Source organism: Amyelois transitella, chromosome 3 (genome assembly GCF_032362555.1).
Source record: "Amyelois transitella isolate CPQ chromosome 3, ilAmyTran1.1, whole genome shotgun sequence".
NCBI classification, from domain to species: domain Eukaryota; kingdom Metazoa; phylum Arthropoda; class Insecta; order Lepidoptera; family Pyralidae; genus Amyelois; species Amyelois transitella.
Window position 1 is genome coordinate 9186818 of NC_083506.1, and position 19213 is coordinate 9206030.

The window sequence follows — 19213 nt, forward strand, 5'->3', positions numbered from 1 at the left end:
TGTTTGTTTATGGTGTATTATATTCTACTAGGCAAGTAAAGAATTTATAGATGAATTGAAAAAACAAATAATTGTACGATTTAGAAATTATATATTTCGGTCAAGCGCATTTAAATTTACATAATAAAAATATTGTTCGTTTAATAGAATATTAGTATAGTCTAGAATATAGTCTGTAAGTCAAACTTACCATTTTACAATGAGTTTTTACAGATTTTGGCACTTGTTTTTGGCAATTTTTGACAATATAGTGTTTTTACCAGTTTAGCGCCATCTCATCGACGACAGTTGGCAGCACTGAACAGTAGTGACAGTAATAGTTGGTTCTTTTTGTTTTTAACTTTTGTTATTTGAAATTTTTTATACATATGGGTCTAATTTTTACATGCGTTCAGAATGCCACAAAATAAATGTGTCTTTAAAAATCGCTGCCATGACGAAGAAGCAGAATCAGACGTTTTGATGTCACCATGTTTTCAAATAAGCCCTGATGTAGAACTGAAAGATGTCCCAACTTCCGGAGAAGAATATTTGTTAAAAGTTATGCAGGAGCGACAAAAGTGTACAACAATCACTAAATGTAACAAAGATTATTCTAAGTTTGCTAAAAACCAGTCTTGTTTTGTCAAAGAGGTAAGGACAGCCAAGGTATTTTACATTTCAACAGTCCTGTCACGAATATTTGAAACTACTTAGTATTCTATATTCTGTGATTGAGTATAACAAATGGAGGTGGTCATTCTAACATTATAAATTCACAGAGGATTTTGTTCATTTTTAGGAGCCTCATGCACAAGCACCAGAAAGACTGAAACCAACCATAGAATGGCAGAATATACAAGTGGCTGACTTTTCAGAGGTTCGCATGTATGTGTCACGTATACAAAAGAAAAGATCTGTATGGCCAAATGATGTAAAATCAATTGTATTTGAACACAACAACCCAAAAGGCTGGAAAAACTTCTTCGACAAGAATGAACCCACTCTCTCATGTGTTCTTGGACTGCAGTATACTCTCATTGATGATGGATTGGAAAATCTCATTCAAATAATAAAAGGAACTAAACCTGGTCACTCAATTGGATATAAAATAGGTAAATTAAGCACAAGCATTCATTTGTCTCAATTGACAAAAAAAGCCAGTAAACTTGGGCTTGTTTATTTAGACTTTGAGTTGGCAACCTGTCACTATCTGGATCTCGTTTCCACCTTGAAGCCATACAGCAGCAGGCCTTTTACTCTCTTGAGACTGGTTCTGTATACTCAGTTATATATGTATATCTAAGTATGTATATTTTCATTTTTAATGAAAAATACCTTTTTGTGTGTTTCCTTCTCCAGGTCAATGGATATATGCATTTTTAGCCTGCATAAAGCAGCCACTTTTGTCAGAAACTATAAGTATACTAAGAAGTTTAGCTAGAAGATGTGCAGAAATAAGGTAGGAATCTATTAGTGCTCTCGTAAATATATCCTTTAGGTATTTAAAATAACTTTCATAATTATCAATCTTGCCTGATTCATCAAAGACAAATACTTTTGAAATTTTGTTCAGTTAATTCTATGGCTTGCTGCTTGTGTGACTGTGAAGATGGATATCACCTGATGAAGAACACAGTAGACAGTTACCCTGAAGAAAGCTTCAGGGTAACTGTGTTCGCATGTCTACCTACTTGAAGGTAGTAGATTAGTTTGTCTTATGAAGTTCTGTATAAGCAATCATTCAACACAAAATATCAAAATATGCTATTTGAATCTGCAAAAATATTACTAACTTGCGACCCACCATGGCCCTGGTATATTTGTCCTTAGCCTATGACACCCACAATATACTTCATTAACGGTGAAAAAATTTCATGGTCTGAATTTCCAAATATTTGCCCTTACAAACAATCAATCAACGTTTTAGCGCCAACTGAGACATACTCATACCACGATGATTTAAATTTTTTAGAAAATTGTGAAGATCTCGTAACTAGTTAACTGATTAAAAAATCTATTTTAAGATCCTACACATATTAATTTTTGTCAAAATCAGGCAGAAACTTTTCGAAAGTTATTTCGTTACAAACATACATAAAATATATTTTCGCTCAGCTAACCATTTGCTGTTCTAAGCTGTTCCTTTTTAATTACAAACCAATTATGTATTTCCATTTTAATCATTTCAGATCAAACCTGAACCAGGAAGATGAAAATGTAATTTCTGATGTAGCACCATTGAACATTTTTATATGTTTGGTGTCCCGTTATTTTAGGCAATACGATTTGGCTGACTAATATAACATTTTAATGTAAGTAATGATGTATTATATTATTTAAGTACCTATGCAATAATTGTACAATTTAGACTTATCAAATACATTTTTACAAACACCAAACATTTTTTTAATGGTAACTAATAAGTTAAAACATACAAACATAGTTATCTTTTCATACACATTTATCTAATGCTTGATACTAGTTCAAGTTTTAGTAACTAAAAGTAAGTTGAAAACTCCATTAATATTTTACGTGTATTGCTGATCATCAGCATCAAAATGAACACCAAGTTGCTTTCGAACTGTATCCTCGAGCTTTGCCAGAATCAGACTTTCTTTATGACTCATTCTCGGTGATTCATTGAGACCTGTAAAAAAAATATATATTAGTAAGTAGTGTAGTAACAGTAGTAACTCATAGTATTAATGTAGTACCAGCTGATTTTCTTTCCTACCTGATTTAAATGTCAATCAAAATCAAGGGAAAGACTTAAAAACAATGTAAATTAAGGGAAAGGCTTTTAAACTTATTTAAATTAGCAGCTTAGTTGAAGTTATTTACCATTCTTAATACATCTCACGACCTCTAATGCCTCATAAACTAATCCAGCGCTGTTTTCAAAGTTGTATTGTCTTGAGTCATGCAATGAAAAGATTTCGGTTCCTCCTTCTCTGGTCAGCTTCGTGGGGAAATGGAAAGGTTCCTCTAGCTGAAAAGGGAATCATGAACAAATATATCAACTTAAAGCTGAAAGTGTACCTACTTAGTGGGAACTAAGGAGAGACATTCATTCTATGTAAGTTTTACCGTAATTCTTCCTTTGGTGCCGTATATAGTAGCTTTGTTCCACAATTTAATATGGGCAGTTAAGTTTAAAACGGCGCGTCTGCCACCCTCGTAGTCCAGAACAATGGTCTCCATCAGGTCCACACCTGAATCGTTGAGGGGCACACCAACGACTGATACCCTCACTGGTTCGTCTTTGAACACATATTGGGAAAGTTGCAATACGTATACTCCAATGTCTAGCACGGCACTGCCACCAAACTCTTTTTTTCTAAAAGGGAAAAAATTGTTTTATTTATACAACTCAGTACTTTCGAGACTTGACTCTGTCAACCCAATAAGGGATACAAACGTGATGTATGTGTTATACAACTCAATGAACTCTATTAAATAGGGTTTTACTAAATAAGTATGGTGGGCTCAGGAGATTGCTGTGCCACCTCCCTTTGATTGGTGGGTGGAAGGTGGCCCAGGTATTTCCTGAGCCGTGTTTGCCTCAAAGTTATAAAAATATCTTACGTTACTCTGTCGACGTATTCCATAGGCACACCTAAGTTAACTTCCAGAAACTTGACATCTCCTAATTTACCATCCGTGATGTCTTTCTCCAATGCAACATACGCAGGCGCAAACCGGGACCACACTCCTTCCATTAGGAATACTTTTTTCTTTTGGGCCAGGTTTATAAGACTTTGAGTTTGTTTGAAATTTAAGCACATAGGCTTCTCACAAAGAACGTGTTTGCCATTCTCAAGGAACAGTTTGCTCAGTGAGTAATGGTCGGGATTGAGGGCTCCGATATATGCAACATCTGTAAATTATGTATTAGTTTATCCCATGTATGAATATAGGAATTAGTGTATCAAAACCACAAATCATAACAGTCATTTCATCATCATATACAGTCATTTATAGTCATAAATCTTAGACTAGCGTCGTGCAATGGCTTCACTAGGTGGTAAATATAGATACACAGAAATATAGGCTTATAATATTTCTGTGACTTAAACACCCGCAGTTATGCCTTTATGAAGGTAAGAATTTTCGGTGCAGTATTTTTGAATATTAAATTTTACAAACAATAAAAGTTACAAACTTTACTTCCTTATAATATTAATATAGAAAGAGTACAATTGCTGCAAAACAAGTACCATCTTATGTACGTAACTTGCACGATTAGTTCAATGAGTGAGATAAGTACCTATTAAAATTTATCTATGTTAGTAGGTACTTCAACGAGTATCTACTTACTTACCAATTTCAATAAGATTTCGTTTTATTATGCAACCATAGTCTGACTATGAGTCTGACCTTAGAGATAAAACACATGTTACACTCACTACATACATACCACGTTACAAAATAAACCGTACTATAAATTAATAACATAAATTATTTATTAACATAATGGATGAGAAAGTCTTAATACCCTTTTACGATTACAATCGATTTTGTCTGATGAAATCAAAGGCTAATCCACACTATTAATGAAGAGAAAAGATTTGTATATTTGTAAGGAAAAAACTCAAACACTACTGGACTGATTTGGGGTGCGCCTTTGATGGACGATGATTAAGTTAGATTTTTACACGAAGCTATTCTCGACTGACCACAACAACCTATACAAGGGGACCTAGCCCATATTGAAAAATAGTGAAAGCTGTGTGTAGTGAAAGTACGAACAACTGGGATAAAGATGAAGTGGTCTTATTCTAATGTGTCGGGAGCCACATATCGTCTAAAAACGCTCTCACATTTACTCATATAAAACCGTTGTCATATTTACCAATATCTTTGCTAGCTGCCATTGCTTCATAAGAGTCGAAAACTTTGGGAATGTTGAGTTGTTTAGCGAATTCCGTGGCTCGCCGCTTGTTTCTGGCCGCGACTGCGGCTATCACCTGATCTCCCTTGTCGGGGTAACTGTCCACAGCATTCACGAAATCTTGGCAGATCTTTCCAGCACACACAATGCCCCAACGAACAGTCATCTAGTAAAAAAAATTAAACTTTTTGCATTTGACAATTCACATGCAAAAAGTGCAAATTAACAATTTATGAAAAAACATTTACAGTCAGAGCAGTCAAACATGCTTAAACAACGTAAACGTAAAGATAAGACGACTAAGGGATAATAAGGTGGCTAACTCTTCGGACATTTACTTCAAATTTTCATATATCAATGCCCATTCGCTATGAATTAAATTCTTCGTATTCTTTTATGCTTAATCTACTCGTATACTTAACTTACAGTGACACCTTCTAGTAATCAACGAAAAGTATTAAATGTTTAAGACTCTGATTGGTTCACTGTTCACAAATGTTACCACGCGACTGTTGTGTTCAAAACAATCAGTGTTATTATTATGTGTTACTTTATCTTAAGGAGAGCGACGTTTCTCCTCTATCAACAAATTATCGGATTTTATAGTTATTTCCCCGATTATTATGATAATACATTACGTAACCAATAAACGTCAACATAATTTGAAGCCCGAAAATTGGTCTGAGATTAGATTGAGATTAATAGAATTCTCAAATTATTTAAAATTAATTATGCTACAACCGAACTTGATAGGACAAATCTAAATTTCTGTATCCCAAATTCTACGTATAGGATCTTTATAAATGATAAAATATCAGAACTTGCTTTTGCACCATGAATTTAATAATTAAAATTTGTTAAAGTTACATAGTTACCTACGTGTCCGACTTGAGGTCACTTAAAATGATTAAGTCGACTCGACATAGGGACAGATTTTATCAGTGTACTATGGACGATGTTAATGATATACCTACTTGTATTTTATGTGGGTGTCTTATAATCTCTTATTCCCTATATTAACTCCCTATAAATGGTCTGTGCTCCATTCAAATTTTCGTAGCAACATTTTCCCTCGGCATGCATGGCACTAAGTTTAGTTTTATCCAAAAATTGTCACTAGATGTCGCCACTAGTAATCACTTAGAAAGTAAATCGCGCTATGGTTGTGTTTTCGTAATGGATTACGTTACCTTGCTAAATTTTCTGAAGCATACTTACCTGGCATAGGGGATACCGTGATCAAGAAGGCGGTTCCCCCGGGGCGAGGCCTGTCCATTGCACTACGGATGGGTTGACCCCTGCGATTATCCCTAATGTGGATAACTCGGATGCGTAATTTTTGATAGTGGGGACTGCGTACGCGCTGTCCCCCCAACTAATTTAAATCAAAAATCACTTTAATTCCTCTAATGTATAAACTCAAAATTTAGTATGCGAGATTATAATATTGTTGTTTTGTTGCAGCAGATTAATAAACTAGGTCTTGTGAGTAACTTGTAAGTAATATTCGCTTCAGTCTATTATCTATGACTTGAGAAAATTTTTACTTAACTTTACCTACTATAGTCTTATGTGTTCTTAATTTCAACTAGACAAACCTATGCAAACTAGCTGTGAAGGTCGGACGGCCGCACAAGACAAGTGATTTTATCATGGTACCGGCTTTTCCTTTCGGGGTAGGAATAATTAAAAAATAGATAGTTCCGCTGTCATGTAACCAAAATGTTGGAATAGGGACTTTGTTTCATGGAAATTCTTGGTCATCAACATCGAAGTGGATTCCGATTTGCTTTCGAATTGCGTCTTCAAGCTTTGCTAGGAGCAGACTTTATTTATGGCTCATTCGTGGCGACTCTAGGAGACCTGTGGATGATATATTATGCCACATCTGTAATTATATAATTAGTTAAAATCACTATCAGTATCAATATGTTTATATGATTCAGACGGGTTAGGTTAGGAGTCGCTCTACCCTGTCTCACCCAATCCAGGATCCATAGTCAAGGATTTACACTGGGCTCCTTTCCAGAGTAATGAGGATGCAACCGGGACTATATTCAGGAGGGAAAAGACTATCAGTACCAAATTTTACAAATCTATTGTGCCAGTGTGATGGATAAATTTACCATCAGGTACGATTTGAGGCGAATTTTTGACTTATGTTATTTTGACATTATCTTGTTTTTATTTCTATTTGACAAATTTTGTTAATTAAGAATTTTTTATTAAATAAATATAACCAGGTTGCTCTTACTTTACCAATACATACCTATATATTTTATCAAAAAATATAACTACTTTACCTATCGAGTAATTTGCAACAAGTATCTACAACTTAGAACCTACGCTTCTCGCACCTCGGATAGGCAGCGGACACCTGAAATCTGTTTGTCCTCATTCTATATATCAGACGACGACGGGTATAGTTAAATGTTGATGGCATGTATGTATACTATTTCCATTTTAATTTAAGATAAGATAGCATTGATTGGTAGAACAAAAATAAACAATAGGCACTGATTATCACATTGGATTTCATAATATTATGCAATCTGCATTTGACACTCAATATATCTTTTTATCGTGCAGCAAGTGCCTTTGGAACGTGACGAGCTTTTTACATTAATTTCGTTTTTTCTCTGTAATGCGGATGAGTTTGTGAAATAGCAATATTAACCCTATATCAGCGTTAGCGTTTAAACGAAGTCAGGAGTGCTTTGGAAGTTTGTCTTTTCACCTGTCGCTTGACAGGCAGCGCGGGCGGCGCCTTTTGAAGAATTAATAAAAAATGGAGTATTGTTGGCAGTCATTCAGGTTCAATGTCTTTGCTAGCTGCCATTGCTTCATAAGAGTCGAATATTTTGGGAATGTTGAATTATTATGCAAATTCCATGGCTCACTGTTTGTTTCTGGCCGCGACGGTGGCTATCAAGCGATCTCCCTTGTCGGGGTAACTATCCACAGCCTTCACGAAATCTTGGCAGATTATCCCAGCATACACGATGCCCCAGTGAACAGTCATCTATACTTACTAGTGTCCGACCGAAGGTCTATTTTTGGCCGAAGCCGAAGCCGAAGCCGATTAATCGGCTATCGTCACAACCTTCGGCCGAAGCCGAAGCCGAAGCCGAAGGTTTATATTCTCTCAGCACTCAGTAATTAATTTTGTTGAATATTGTCTACAAGCTACAATTAATATTAAAATTATTTCAAAACCTCAATATTGAAGGTTTATATATTGACTGTCTCATATAGAAGTTGATGAAATATCATAGAGATGGTTGGTTTAGAGATAAATAAAAGTTTGTGATTTTGTGATTTACCTACTGGTAAAAAATAATGATTTAATTTCTTACAAAAACACTCGTTTAAATACACGTATCTACTCGAACTCATCCAGAGGTACTATGCACGATTATACACATCGAACAACCCCAAACCAAGAGAGGTGGTGAAACGTAGAATCTTGAACGTGGGCTCCGAGGATGTACCGGAAATAACAACGAGCGAAATAAAATATGCTCTCGGAAAGATGAAGAACGGCAAATCTCCCGGCAGCGACAACATCCCGGTCGAGATAGTTAAGGTCGGAAGACACAGAGTGATTGAGCTACTTAGAATAGCCTTTAACAAATGCTTAGAGGAACAAACTATACCCGAAATTTGGAACTGTGCCATAGTTATTCTACTTCACAAGAAAGGTAATAAAGCTAACTTAAATAACTATCGCCCTATCAGTTTGCTCTCACATATATACAAACTCTTTACGAAGATTATAACCCTACGCCTTACCAAAAAACTTGACTCGTATCAGCCTGTTGAACAAGCCGGCTTCAGGAGCGGTCACTGCACGTTGGACCACATATTATCGATCAGAGTTATTGTAAAAAAAAACTACTGAATATCAGATGCCGCTGTGGTAAGCCTTCATAGACTACTAAAAGGCATTCGACAGTGTTGAAACATGGTCAGTCTTGGAGTCACTGCAAAACGCACGTATTGATCATCGATATACAGCTCTGATCGAGAATATGTACAAGAAAGCCACCTTACAGGTCAACCTACCACCACTCACTAAGCCAGTTACGATTGGGAGGGGCGTACGGCAGAGAGATACGCTTTCGCCAAAATTGTTTACTTTGGTGCTGGAGGACATCTTAAGAAGCCTGAACGGGGGGGATTGTGGGTCGAATATACTAGGGTATCGCCTAAATAACTTGCGCTTTGCTGATGACATCGTTTTGTTGGCAAATGACCCCGAGGAACTTCAACACATGATGGAAGAACTTAACGGCGCCTCCACCCGATGTGGCCTCGAAATGAACTTGGACAAAACGAAGGTTATGACCAAGTCAGATTCTAACGCAACCATTAAAGTCAATCATACCACCATCGAAAAGGTTCATAAATACGTATATTTGGGGCAAGAGATAGTGACTGGGAAGAAAAACCAAGCGAACGAGATCAACAGACGAGCGCGGCTGGCCTGGGCTGCCTATTCCAACCTCGAGTTTGCCTTTAAAATGAATCTCAAGGCCGAACAAAAGGCACGCATTTTCGACCAATGTATCTTGCCAGTTCTCACCTATGGTGCTGAAACCTGGGTCTTCACCAAGGACATACTGCATAAATTAAGTGTGGCCCAGAGGGCACTGGAGAGAAAGCTGGTTCGGATCACGTTCGCAAAACAAACGAGTGGCTGAGGCACCAGAGCAAAGTCACTGACGTTATCAAACGCGTGGCTAGACTGAAGTGGGAATGGGTTGGTCATATGGCGCGCAAGACCGATACGTGGAGCAAACGGTTACTCGAGTGGCGACCATGGGGTGAAAAACGTCCCCGAGGGAGACCCCAGATGCGTTGGGACGACGACATCAGACAGATAGCAGGGACAAGATGGTTGCAAGTGGCACAGAGCCGCGATGAATGGCGTAGTTTGAAGGAGGCCTACACCCAAGTGGTAGAGACGGGCTGAAGAGAGAGAGAGAAATACACGTACGGACTTGTTTTGATGCATGCAATCAGCAATGTGATATTTTGATAGTGACTCCCCGCCGCCTCATGACTTTCGTAACAGTTCGTTCAATCTCGACGGTCGTTCGGACCTTCGGCGACACCTTCGGCTTCGGTCGGATTTTAGGCCGAAGCCGAATGTTTCGCCGAAGGTGGATTTTTTGGCCGAAGGTGGCCGAAGCCGAAGCCGAAGCCGAAGCTTCGGTCGGACACTAATACTTACTAATATTATAAAGCTGAAGAGTTTGTTTTGTTTGTTTGTTTGTTTTTTTAAACGCGCTAATCTCAGAAACTACTGATCCGATTTGAATAATTCTTTCACTGTTAGATAGTCTATTTATCAAGGAAGGCTATAGGCTACATTTTATCCCGGATTTCCTACGGGAAACGTCAACAATGCAGGTGAAAGTTGAACGAGTCGGCCATTTGCGAGTTTTCCACGCGAACGCTGCGCAAACCAACAAAGATATAGTAAAACAATGTACTAAAGATGTGAAGTACTCATTTTTTGCCACAAAAAAGTCCGCGAGAGCATATATCTATCTCTTAAGGTTTACTTACAATAACCACTTTTATGTTCATTTTTTAAGATTATTTTTTCATTATAAACATAAGTTATTTTGAAACCAATTTTCTTTAATTCAGTATTAATCCTTATGCAAATAAATATGTTTATTATTTTCGACTTTTCATGTAGATTAAAATTGCCATTTACAGTATATAAATCAGACGAATAGGTTTTGAGATATAGTCGTTATAAGCAATTTGCAGCGAAACATTTAATACGGCGAACCAGCGTTCTTTCTAATACGCGTGACCGCCTGACGCCCTGCTCTATCCTACTTCCTACATACATATAGATAGGTACTGTTTTTACCTCTTACCTACTTTTAAACTGATTATGTCTATCTTTTAAGATTGTTGTTGATTATGAGTATTTCATTGTAAACACAACTGTCTTTGATATCACTTGATTTCAATGAACATCTTAGAAGATATTACTATTTTAAAGTAAAGTATCAGCCTGTAAGATCCCACTACAGGGCAAAGGCCTCTCATCTCAGGGCACAGCTAGTCTAATAATAATTCTAACAATAAGGGTGAACTGGAAAGACGACGCAAAGACATTTTATTACTGTTGAGCTCATCATCAATCAATATGATTTTAAGGTTCTGAAATATGCAGGAAATCCTTGGGTAGGAACAAAATTTCGTCTGTGCATCCGGGAACCTCAATTTGAAGTCTTCTTATAATTACCTGACTTAACAGAGACTCATGGTTAAACTTTCCATGGTTGTTCCTACCACCGTTATTAAAAAAAAGTAAGTACCTACATAAGTTCTAAAATCTTATTTTTTGCTAATATACTCGTAAATTACCTTGATGTGTGTAGAATTGAGTATACCTATTATCTTAAATAAGTTAATAGGCTTTTCTTTAGACTGAATCCGGTTCACTGTACTATGATTTTTTTTTTACAAAATTGGCTGGCTTATTGAGCTGAATAAATAAGTTATAATCGTATTTATTTTCATATTATCTACTTATCTAAGAGCTGCATCCTGCCTCATCAATGGATTGATGACACGACTAAAATAGAATTAAATCCGAAAAAGTTACTTTTAAAGTACTTACTACACGACTAAATATGATGATTAAACATAAAAAATTACTTATACCTAACAGAGTACCTGAAAAGTAAAAGTCGCTCATATCCATCAATATCTCCTTAGTTTTATAAAGGGGACATTTGGCCCACAACCAATTTCTGCGGGCGCAATGTCATCTTTTAAAATGTGCATACCCATAGGTAAATATGTTTACATTTCGTCCGCAGGCCAGTATAAAGAGAAAAAAAAATGCAGTTTTGTTTATTTTCTGTTTGTAACGTATAAGTGGTTGTGAATAATAAAGTACGTCAATAGTATATATGGGTAGTTCTACAAACTAAGGAATTTTCAATGGCTCAGTCAAAATATAATAAAAAATTTGTTTTAAACTATTTTTCTTGTATGAGACACTGTTATGTTCACCTAATTCTAGTTGGTCACTGTAAATAATTAAGATCCACATATATTTTCTTAACAAAATTTCTGTTTAAAGACCCGAAATCTCAGAATCCTGCAGTGTCCCTCAACCAAAATTTAGTTCAAAATGCATCGTGTTTTATTCACTTTCACGTTAAGATCATAAATGACACATAAATAAATAAGATTACTATTTTTTCTTTCTAGGCAGAGTGGATATTATTTTATATCCTTAAATATATACTTAAAAATTCTTCGTTAAACTTTGTCCCCACGATTTAACATCAGGATCCTGCTTAGTGTAAAACAAGCAAATATTCGCTAGGCTAACTGCCGTGCGATGTTGCCGTTTGGCTAATTCGATCGTACTACAAAAGAGACAAAAGAATATCTCGTCTGTGTTCATACGTGGCGCGTAGTTTAGTCAGCTTGGTGCGGTCGGCGAGGCAAGCAGTGGCGTACTCAGTGAAGCCCTCAGAATCCTGGTAAGATATTTATTTACGAAATTAATAATTAATTGAGTATTTTTAGTGTTTTGACACGTAATTTGCTAGCACAAAGGCTTAGTTTAGATTATTTTTTGTTGAATGTTATAAATTAACATGTTTTTTCCATTTTTAGACAGAAATTCTCAGGAACCTGGTCTCAGGGTCCTGTAAAATTGCGACCCAGGATACTGAGAACGATCCAGGATCCTGGGAAGATTATATTAAAATATTTTATTTTGTGCTAGAATATTAAAATTTTTATAAGCTTTTATTTAATATGTAATGTATGTGTGTATACTATGTATATGAGTACGCAAGTAGGTATGTAAGTATGTGTATTCGGGTGGAATCTTGAAACTCAATTTTAAAGCAGATATTTCTTCTACCGGTTTCTTCGATCATATATTTTGAACTCGTTTTGAAATTGAAGAAGGATTTAAGTAGAATTTTTCAACACGAGAGAAATATTGTTCATCAGTACCAATTCATAACGGAAAAGAAAAAGACCTTAACTGAACAAGAAGCCATGATACATATGGATTTTTCAGAAAACTTCAGTACAAAATACAACGAAGAAGTACATTCTTTTCATTTTGGTGGATCTCGTACACAGCTCTCACTTCACACAGTAGTTTTGTATTTGAAGGGATCTAAAAGATCGTATTGTACTGTATCGACAGATTTGAGTCACAATGTTTATGCTATTTGGGCACACTTAAAGCCTGTATTGGAAGAACTACCAAGTCAAGTAACTACAGTCCATTTTTTGAGTGACGGTCCAGTGACACAATATAGAAATAAAATAATGTTCTTCACACTAGCGTCTAAAATGTCAGACCTGTGCTCTGGAGTTGTAAATTGGACTTGGAATTACCACGAAGCTGGCCACGGCAAAGGTGCGCCCGATGGAGTAGGCACCGTATGCAAAAGAACTGCTAATGATGTTGTAGCTTGTGGGGGTGATGTTACTAACCTGACTGAGTTTTGTGGAGTGATTCAAAGTCGCTGCCCTGGTGTGACACTTTTTATCGTCACTAAAAGCGAAATTGAAGACATGGAAAGGTTGATTTCGAGCGATCAACAGAATGTAATTTCTTTTAATGGGACGCTCAAAGTCCATTAAGTACAGGGGAGTGCCTTCGCGCCACGAAAGCTTCAAATGAAATCCCTTAGCTGTTTTTGTGATGAGGGTTTTATGTGTAAACATTACCGGATTGGTCTACTGGAATACCCTACAGAATCACGGCAAACTTTCAATGACGTCTACGAAAGTGAAACAGAATCAAATGGACAAATTGATGACATGAGCGTTACAAGTAATCTTACTTTGAATTTAGAAAACCCAGAAATTTTGAGTACCATGCCTGACATCGACTCTGCTACTCTGTTTCCAGACTTATTCCAAGAGCCTCTAAGAGATAAAGAAAATGAAGGAAAACGTAAAACCCAAAAGAGAAAAGTACATACTTAAACAACCAGAAACAGAAAAAAAATGATATCAAGGAAAGATAAAGTTAAAAAAGCGGCTAATAGTAACAAAATAGACTTAAGACAGAAAAGTAAATTGAATGTTCAGAAACACACAGGTAAAGAAAATGAATCTAAAAAAGCGAATGAAAATAAAAACAATCTCAGTGATTGCGAGTGCCTGATTTGTGGTGTTCTCTACAGCGAAGATACGACTGGAAGTGACTGGGTACAGTGTCTAATATGTAATAATTGGGCACAAGATGGATGTATTAAAGGTGAATCTGCATTATTTACTTGCCCTGACTGTTCAGTTGACTCTGATTACAAAATATAGTTGTTTAATAATTGTTTTGAAAGTAATTATTTTTTATTACTAGCTTTAAGTATAATACTAGTTTGAAATGTCATTTAGTCTCAGACTTCGTACATTCATGTTGTTTACCTTGTCTTTAAGAGAGATTTTACTTAATTCGATTAAGAATAATTATATTTTTGCTCAATGATCATTTGATGATTCATGTTCCTATTCAAGACTGTTTTATGTATAAGATTAATGTCTTGGACATTTAATTTAAGCATTAAGATAATTTAAAATTGTTGTTACAATGCAAATTTGTCAAATAAATATTAGAAATACTTTGATTTAGAGTGAATTTATTTTATTTCTCAGTATTCTGATTACACTATCAGTATCCTGTGGCTAGATTATCTTAAGCATTAAGATAATTTAATATTATTGATAATTTTATATTAATGTTACAAAGCAAATTAGTCAAATAAATAATTAAATACTTTTATTTCGAGTGATATTTATTTTATTTCTCAGTATCCTGATTACACTCTCAGTTTCCTGTGGCTAGATTATCTTTAAATTGCCATAAATCAAAAACTATTTAATATTTTGACTGTTCCGCTTAGGATTAACTAAAAGACGTTTTACTTTTGCTATTACAGTGGATTCTGCAATCAGAATGTAAAAAAAATGTCGGGCCGAAATCAAGCCGAAATTCTTCCTTAGTTTGTAGAACTACCCATATTCACATCGTAATACCTATATTGCCGTTTATTATATTATTTATTTATTAAAATTTCAATCCCTCAATTAAATCATTAAGCCAAACAGCTCAACGTGGCCTTTCAGTCTTTTCAAGACTGTTAGCTCTATCTACCCCGTAAGGGATATATGTATGTATGAAATTGTTCTGATTGTCGTTTCTAGATGGCAGTCGCAAAGTAAAGCCATGTCAGATGTCCAGCCCGTTCCTAAATTTACATTTTAGGACATTCTTTGCAGGCATCTTTGGCATAATTGTATTATTTACTGCATCGGGGTAAAATATTATATTAAGTCTAATAGTCAGAAACAGGATTCCGCGATGAAGGATATTCGAGGCGAGGTGGAAGTAGGCGGGGGGTGCCAATATTTTGCGAATATTCTTTGCTGAGTAGGAGGACAAGGGGTAGATTATTATTAAATAAAACTTACATATTGCTTGTAATTAATGCTTTTTATATCTATTTAAAATCAATGATAACCGTTGAGTAAAAAAAATTTTCATGGAAACTCTTGGTCATCAACATCAAAGTGGACTCCAATTTGCTTCCTAACTGCATCTTCGAGCTTGGCCAGGACTAGACTTTCTTTATGGCTCATACGGGGCGACTCTAGGAGACCTGTGGATATAAAAAAAACAAAGTGTAGTTAATGCCGGAAAAATTACCTCAAAATTTTAAAGCTATTATTTTGTTTATTGTGCCAATTAATATGTATACTTTTATTTTAATTAATTTATTACATGACTAAAACAAATAGAGATTGTAGTAAGTACTACTAATAACTAGCTTCACATTGACTCCTATTTGTTCGCTATTCCATATTTTATTAACATCTAGGTATTTGCTGTTTCCACAACATTGTTCTTTTTTGTGTGCAAAAAAGAGTTATTCATTTGTTCATTCATATATGTATTTACCAAAGAATAATGAATTTGAAAACAATTACCATTCTTAATACATCTGACAGTTTCAATTGCCTCGTAAACTAATCCAGCGCTGTTTTCGAAATTGAATTTTCTCGTGTCGTGCAGTGGGAATCGTTCGGTTTTTCCTCCTTCCCTGATCAGCTCGGTAGGGAAATGGAACGGATCTTCTAGCTGGAAATTAAAAAAACGAAATTTTTATATTTTTAAAAGTCGCAGTATTTTTAGAACAATTGAATTAGTAATTTTCAAAATAATTCTTCTTCTTGGCTATAGTCCCGGTTGCATCCCCACCACTCTAGAGTGGAGCCCGGTTTAAGCTCTTGACCATGGATCCTGGTGCCGTGTGGTTCCGTGCACCAATACAAAAAAGAATAAGACCACTCCATCTCTTTCCCATGGATGTCGTAAAAGGCGACTAAGGGATAGCTTACAAACTTTGGGTGCTTTTTTAGGCGATGGGTTAGCAACCTGTCACTATTTGAATCTCAATTCTATCATTAAGCCAAATAGCTGAACGTGGCCATTTAGTCTTTTCAAGACTGTTGGCTCTGTCTACCCTACAAGGGATGTATGTATATGTATGTAGTTCGTTTTATACCTACTGCTAAATCATTATGTTTGCCATAAACATTATTTAACTCGGAAGCTTGAATACTAATAAATCAATGCAATGGATGAATAGATATTCATCCATCCAAAAAAACGCAACCAACTACACTTCGGAATGAATTTTTTACTGACAATAATTTGATGTGTTAGTAAAAGATTATATTAAGATTTAATTATTTCATCTTATGCTTTTTTGTATGGAGCTGTTTTACTTGTAAATCCTAATACAACTGGAGACGTATGTATTTGTTCAAATTTTATCGATAAATCAAGTATATAGTCCAGTGTGTAATCCAGTCATAGAAACCGAAAGCATTATATTATTGACGAGAAATATAATCCCTCTTATTTCTGATATGAATGAATGGTTTCATAAAATAGCTGTAGCAAAATCAAAGGTGATAAATACAACCAGCTAAATCTTACCGTAATTCTTCCTTTGGTACCGTAAATATTAGCTCTGTTCCACAATCTCATATGGGCACTGATATTCAACACAGCACGCCTGCCGCCTTCATAGTCTAGAACTATTGTTTCCATTAGATCTACCCCTGACTCGTTGAGGGGTTCTGCGACCACTGATATTCTTATTGGCTCATCTTTAAACACGTACTGGGCTAGTTGTAATGTGTATACCCCAATATCTAGTACGGCACTGCCACCAAACTCTTTCTTACTGGAAAAAAATAGTTTTAATATTATTTTATTTATCAATCAATTACAGTTAACTACCCCTAGCATTATTTCTATAAGTTTTAAGTTGGTCCTTTAGCGGTATCTTATGACAATTTTAGCCTATAATTAAATAGAACATAAAGCAAAGTTTTGAGGTCCCCCGTAAATGGTTCGCTTACCCTTTTGTAAATATTTATTATACTTGTCATGTAATACCATAACATCTACCATTTGTACTTACGTCACTCTTTCTACGTATTTAATGGGAACACCAAAGTTAACTTCCAAATACTTGACGTCTCCCAATTTTCCATCCTTGATGTCTTTCTCCAATGCAACATACGCAGGCGCGAACCGGGACCAGACGGCTTCCATCAAGAATAACTTCTTCTTTTGGGCAAGCTTTAAAAGGCTTTCAGTTTGTTTAAAATTTAAACACAACGGCTTCTCACATAGAACATGTTTGCCATTCTCAAGAAACAGTTTGCTCAGCGCGTAATGGTCTGGGTTTAGGGCTCCGATGTACGCAACATCTGTAAACCATTATTACATTAATCAAACGTTAAAACCAATATTCACCAGTAAGACGACAACAAATGAGAAAAAGAAAATAAAACTGTAATGGAGCAGTAATAATGAACTTACTTAGTAAGCCAAATGTCATTAAAATTACATAAACACGTTACGTTACGTTTGCATATTATCAGGTAATTTTATTATTTTTTAGCATTACTTATATTTTATTATCAAATTACAAGGAAGGTTAAAATCTTGAAGATCTCTGTGGTTATATATACCGATTTCTTTGCTGGCTGCCATTGCTTCATAAGAGTCAAATACTTTGGGAATGTTGAGTTGTTTAGCGAATTCCGTGGCTCGCTCCTTGTTTCTGGCCGCGACGGCAGCTATCACCTGATCTCCCTTGTCGGGGTAACTATTCACAGCATTCACAAAATCTTGGCAGATCTTCCCAGCACAGACAATTCCCCAACGAATGGTCATCTAAAAGCATAAAAAAATATTTAAGGGGAAGGTGATAAAAAGGAGTACTTTATATGATGTCTAGGTATCAACTCTAAATACTCTACATATTTACATTTTAAATACTTAACCGTTTTTAATAAAAAAAGCTCCAACTGTATCCAATTAAAGAAACTAATTTTGTGGAAGATTTGAATCTCCCGCCATATATGACGTTTCAAACTATTATTAAAAAGGTTAGGTTAGTAGCATAGAAATAATGTTTAGTGAGTTAGTAAGTTACCCATGTACGTTAATGTATAAGATAATCACGTTTTTCAATTCATTTTATACTTGAAACAATGAATGAAAAACAACTAGTTCCTTTATCTAACTCTCCAGAGATGTAGATAGAAATTTAACTAAAGTTATACTATACATATACAGACAAAACTAACAAGGTAATTAATCAATTCAGAAGGTAAGTAGGTAGAATGACTAAAGAAAATAGTAAGGAAGGCACTTGGTCGTGTACTACTCTTATTGCTAAAATACCTTGATGTATATGTAGAATTATAAACAATGCCAAACACAGGTTTTCCTTAGAACTGTAGCCAGGTCACTGATGTAGGTACGATTATGTTTGGCAAATATAGCCGGTGGACTGATGTTCACTGTACTGATTTTATGGTATTTATTTTCTTATCTTAGAGCCGGGCACAGTCGTATCATTTATTTATCGGATTTTATTTTTATAACCGATGTTATAGTAAATTACATAATACGTCAACATTATACCAACACATGATCAGCTGCACTGAACTTAAACCATGACCTGTCACTTAACCTTTGCCTGAGCGACAATGTACAGGGAAAATATAAATTTATACACTTACTATTCATAGATAACCTTTTAAATACTTTGACCACTGGTGTGTCCCAATTGGCCAGTGTATTCGAGCCTCATTTTTCTGCGCCTGAAGTTTTGTTTAGACCAAAAGCAACAAAGCCCGTAAGCTCTCTTCTATAAAATGGAGGAGTAGGTATACTTTACTTTTCCCTGATTATTTCGTAGATCTCGTGTAATGAAAAATACTCATTAGGATTTGTTCACA

General features: G+C 35.6%; 4 protein-coding genes and 1 non-coding gene across 5 annotated transcripts; 3 read left to right on the forward strand and 2 right to left on the reverse strand.

Annotated features, from left to right (window-relative positions):
• The first annotated feature begins 396 nt into the window (after positions 1 to 396).
• On the forward strand, positions 397 to 2308 carry LOC106140168 (gem-associated protein 2). Its single transcript, XM_013341724.2, has 4 exons — positions 397 to 633; positions 782 to 1094; positions 1342 to 1441; positions 2172 to 2308. The coding sequence occupies exons 1-4, from the start codon at positions 397 to 399 to the stop codon at positions 2278 to 2280; spliced, it is 759 nt and encodes a 252-aa protein (XP_013197178.2). The 3' UTR covers positions 2281 to 2308.
• Positions 2144 to 5459, reverse strand: LOC106140167 (trans-1,2-dihydrobenzene-1,2-diol dehydrogenase). Its single transcript, XM_013341723.2, has 6 exons — positions 5300 to 5459; positions 4835 to 5039; positions 3568 to 3859; positions 3070 to 3319; positions 2824 to 2971; positions 2144 to 2629 (listed from the first exon to the last, which is right to left on the reverse strand). Exons 2-6 carry the CDS (start codon positions 5037 to 5039, stop codon positions 2511 to 2513), a joined length of 1014 nt encoding a protein of 337 aa, XP_013197177.2. The 5' UTR covers positions 5300 to 5459; the 3' UTR covers positions 2144 to 2510.
• Positions 5460 to 6083: 624 nt separating this feature from the next.
• On the forward strand, positions 6084 to 6245 carry LOC132903812 (U1 spliceosomal RNA). The gene has a single exon (XR_009657496.1). It is a non-coding gene; the product is annotated as a U1 spliceosomal RNA (small nuclear RNA).
• Positions 6246 to 8405: 2160 nt separating this feature from the next.
• On the forward strand, positions 8406 to 9848 carry LOC132902721 (uncharacterized). Its single transcript, XM_060948882.1, has 2 exons — positions 8406 to 8574; positions 9520 to 9848. The coding sequence occupies exons 1-2, from the start codon at positions 8406 to 8408 to the stop codon at positions 9846 to 9848; spliced, it is 498 nt and encodes a 165-aa protein (XP_060804865.1).
• Positions 9849 to 15361: 5513 nt separating this feature from the next.
• Positions 15362 to 18814, reverse strand: LOC106140085 (trans-1,2-dihydrobenzene-1,2-diol dehydrogenase). The gene is made up of 6 exons (XM_013341610.2): positions 18654 to 18814; positions 17936 to 18140; positions 17380 to 17671; positions 16890 to 17139; positions 15875 to 16025; positions 15362 to 15546 (listed from the first exon to the last, which is right to left on the reverse strand). The coding sequence occupies exons 2-6, from the start codon at positions 18138 to 18140 to the stop codon at positions 15428 to 15430; spliced, it is 1017 nt and encodes a 338-aa protein (XP_013197064.1). The 5' UTR covers positions 18654 to 18814; the 3' UTR covers positions 15362 to 15427.
• Positions 18815 to 19213: the final 399 nt, after the last annotated feature.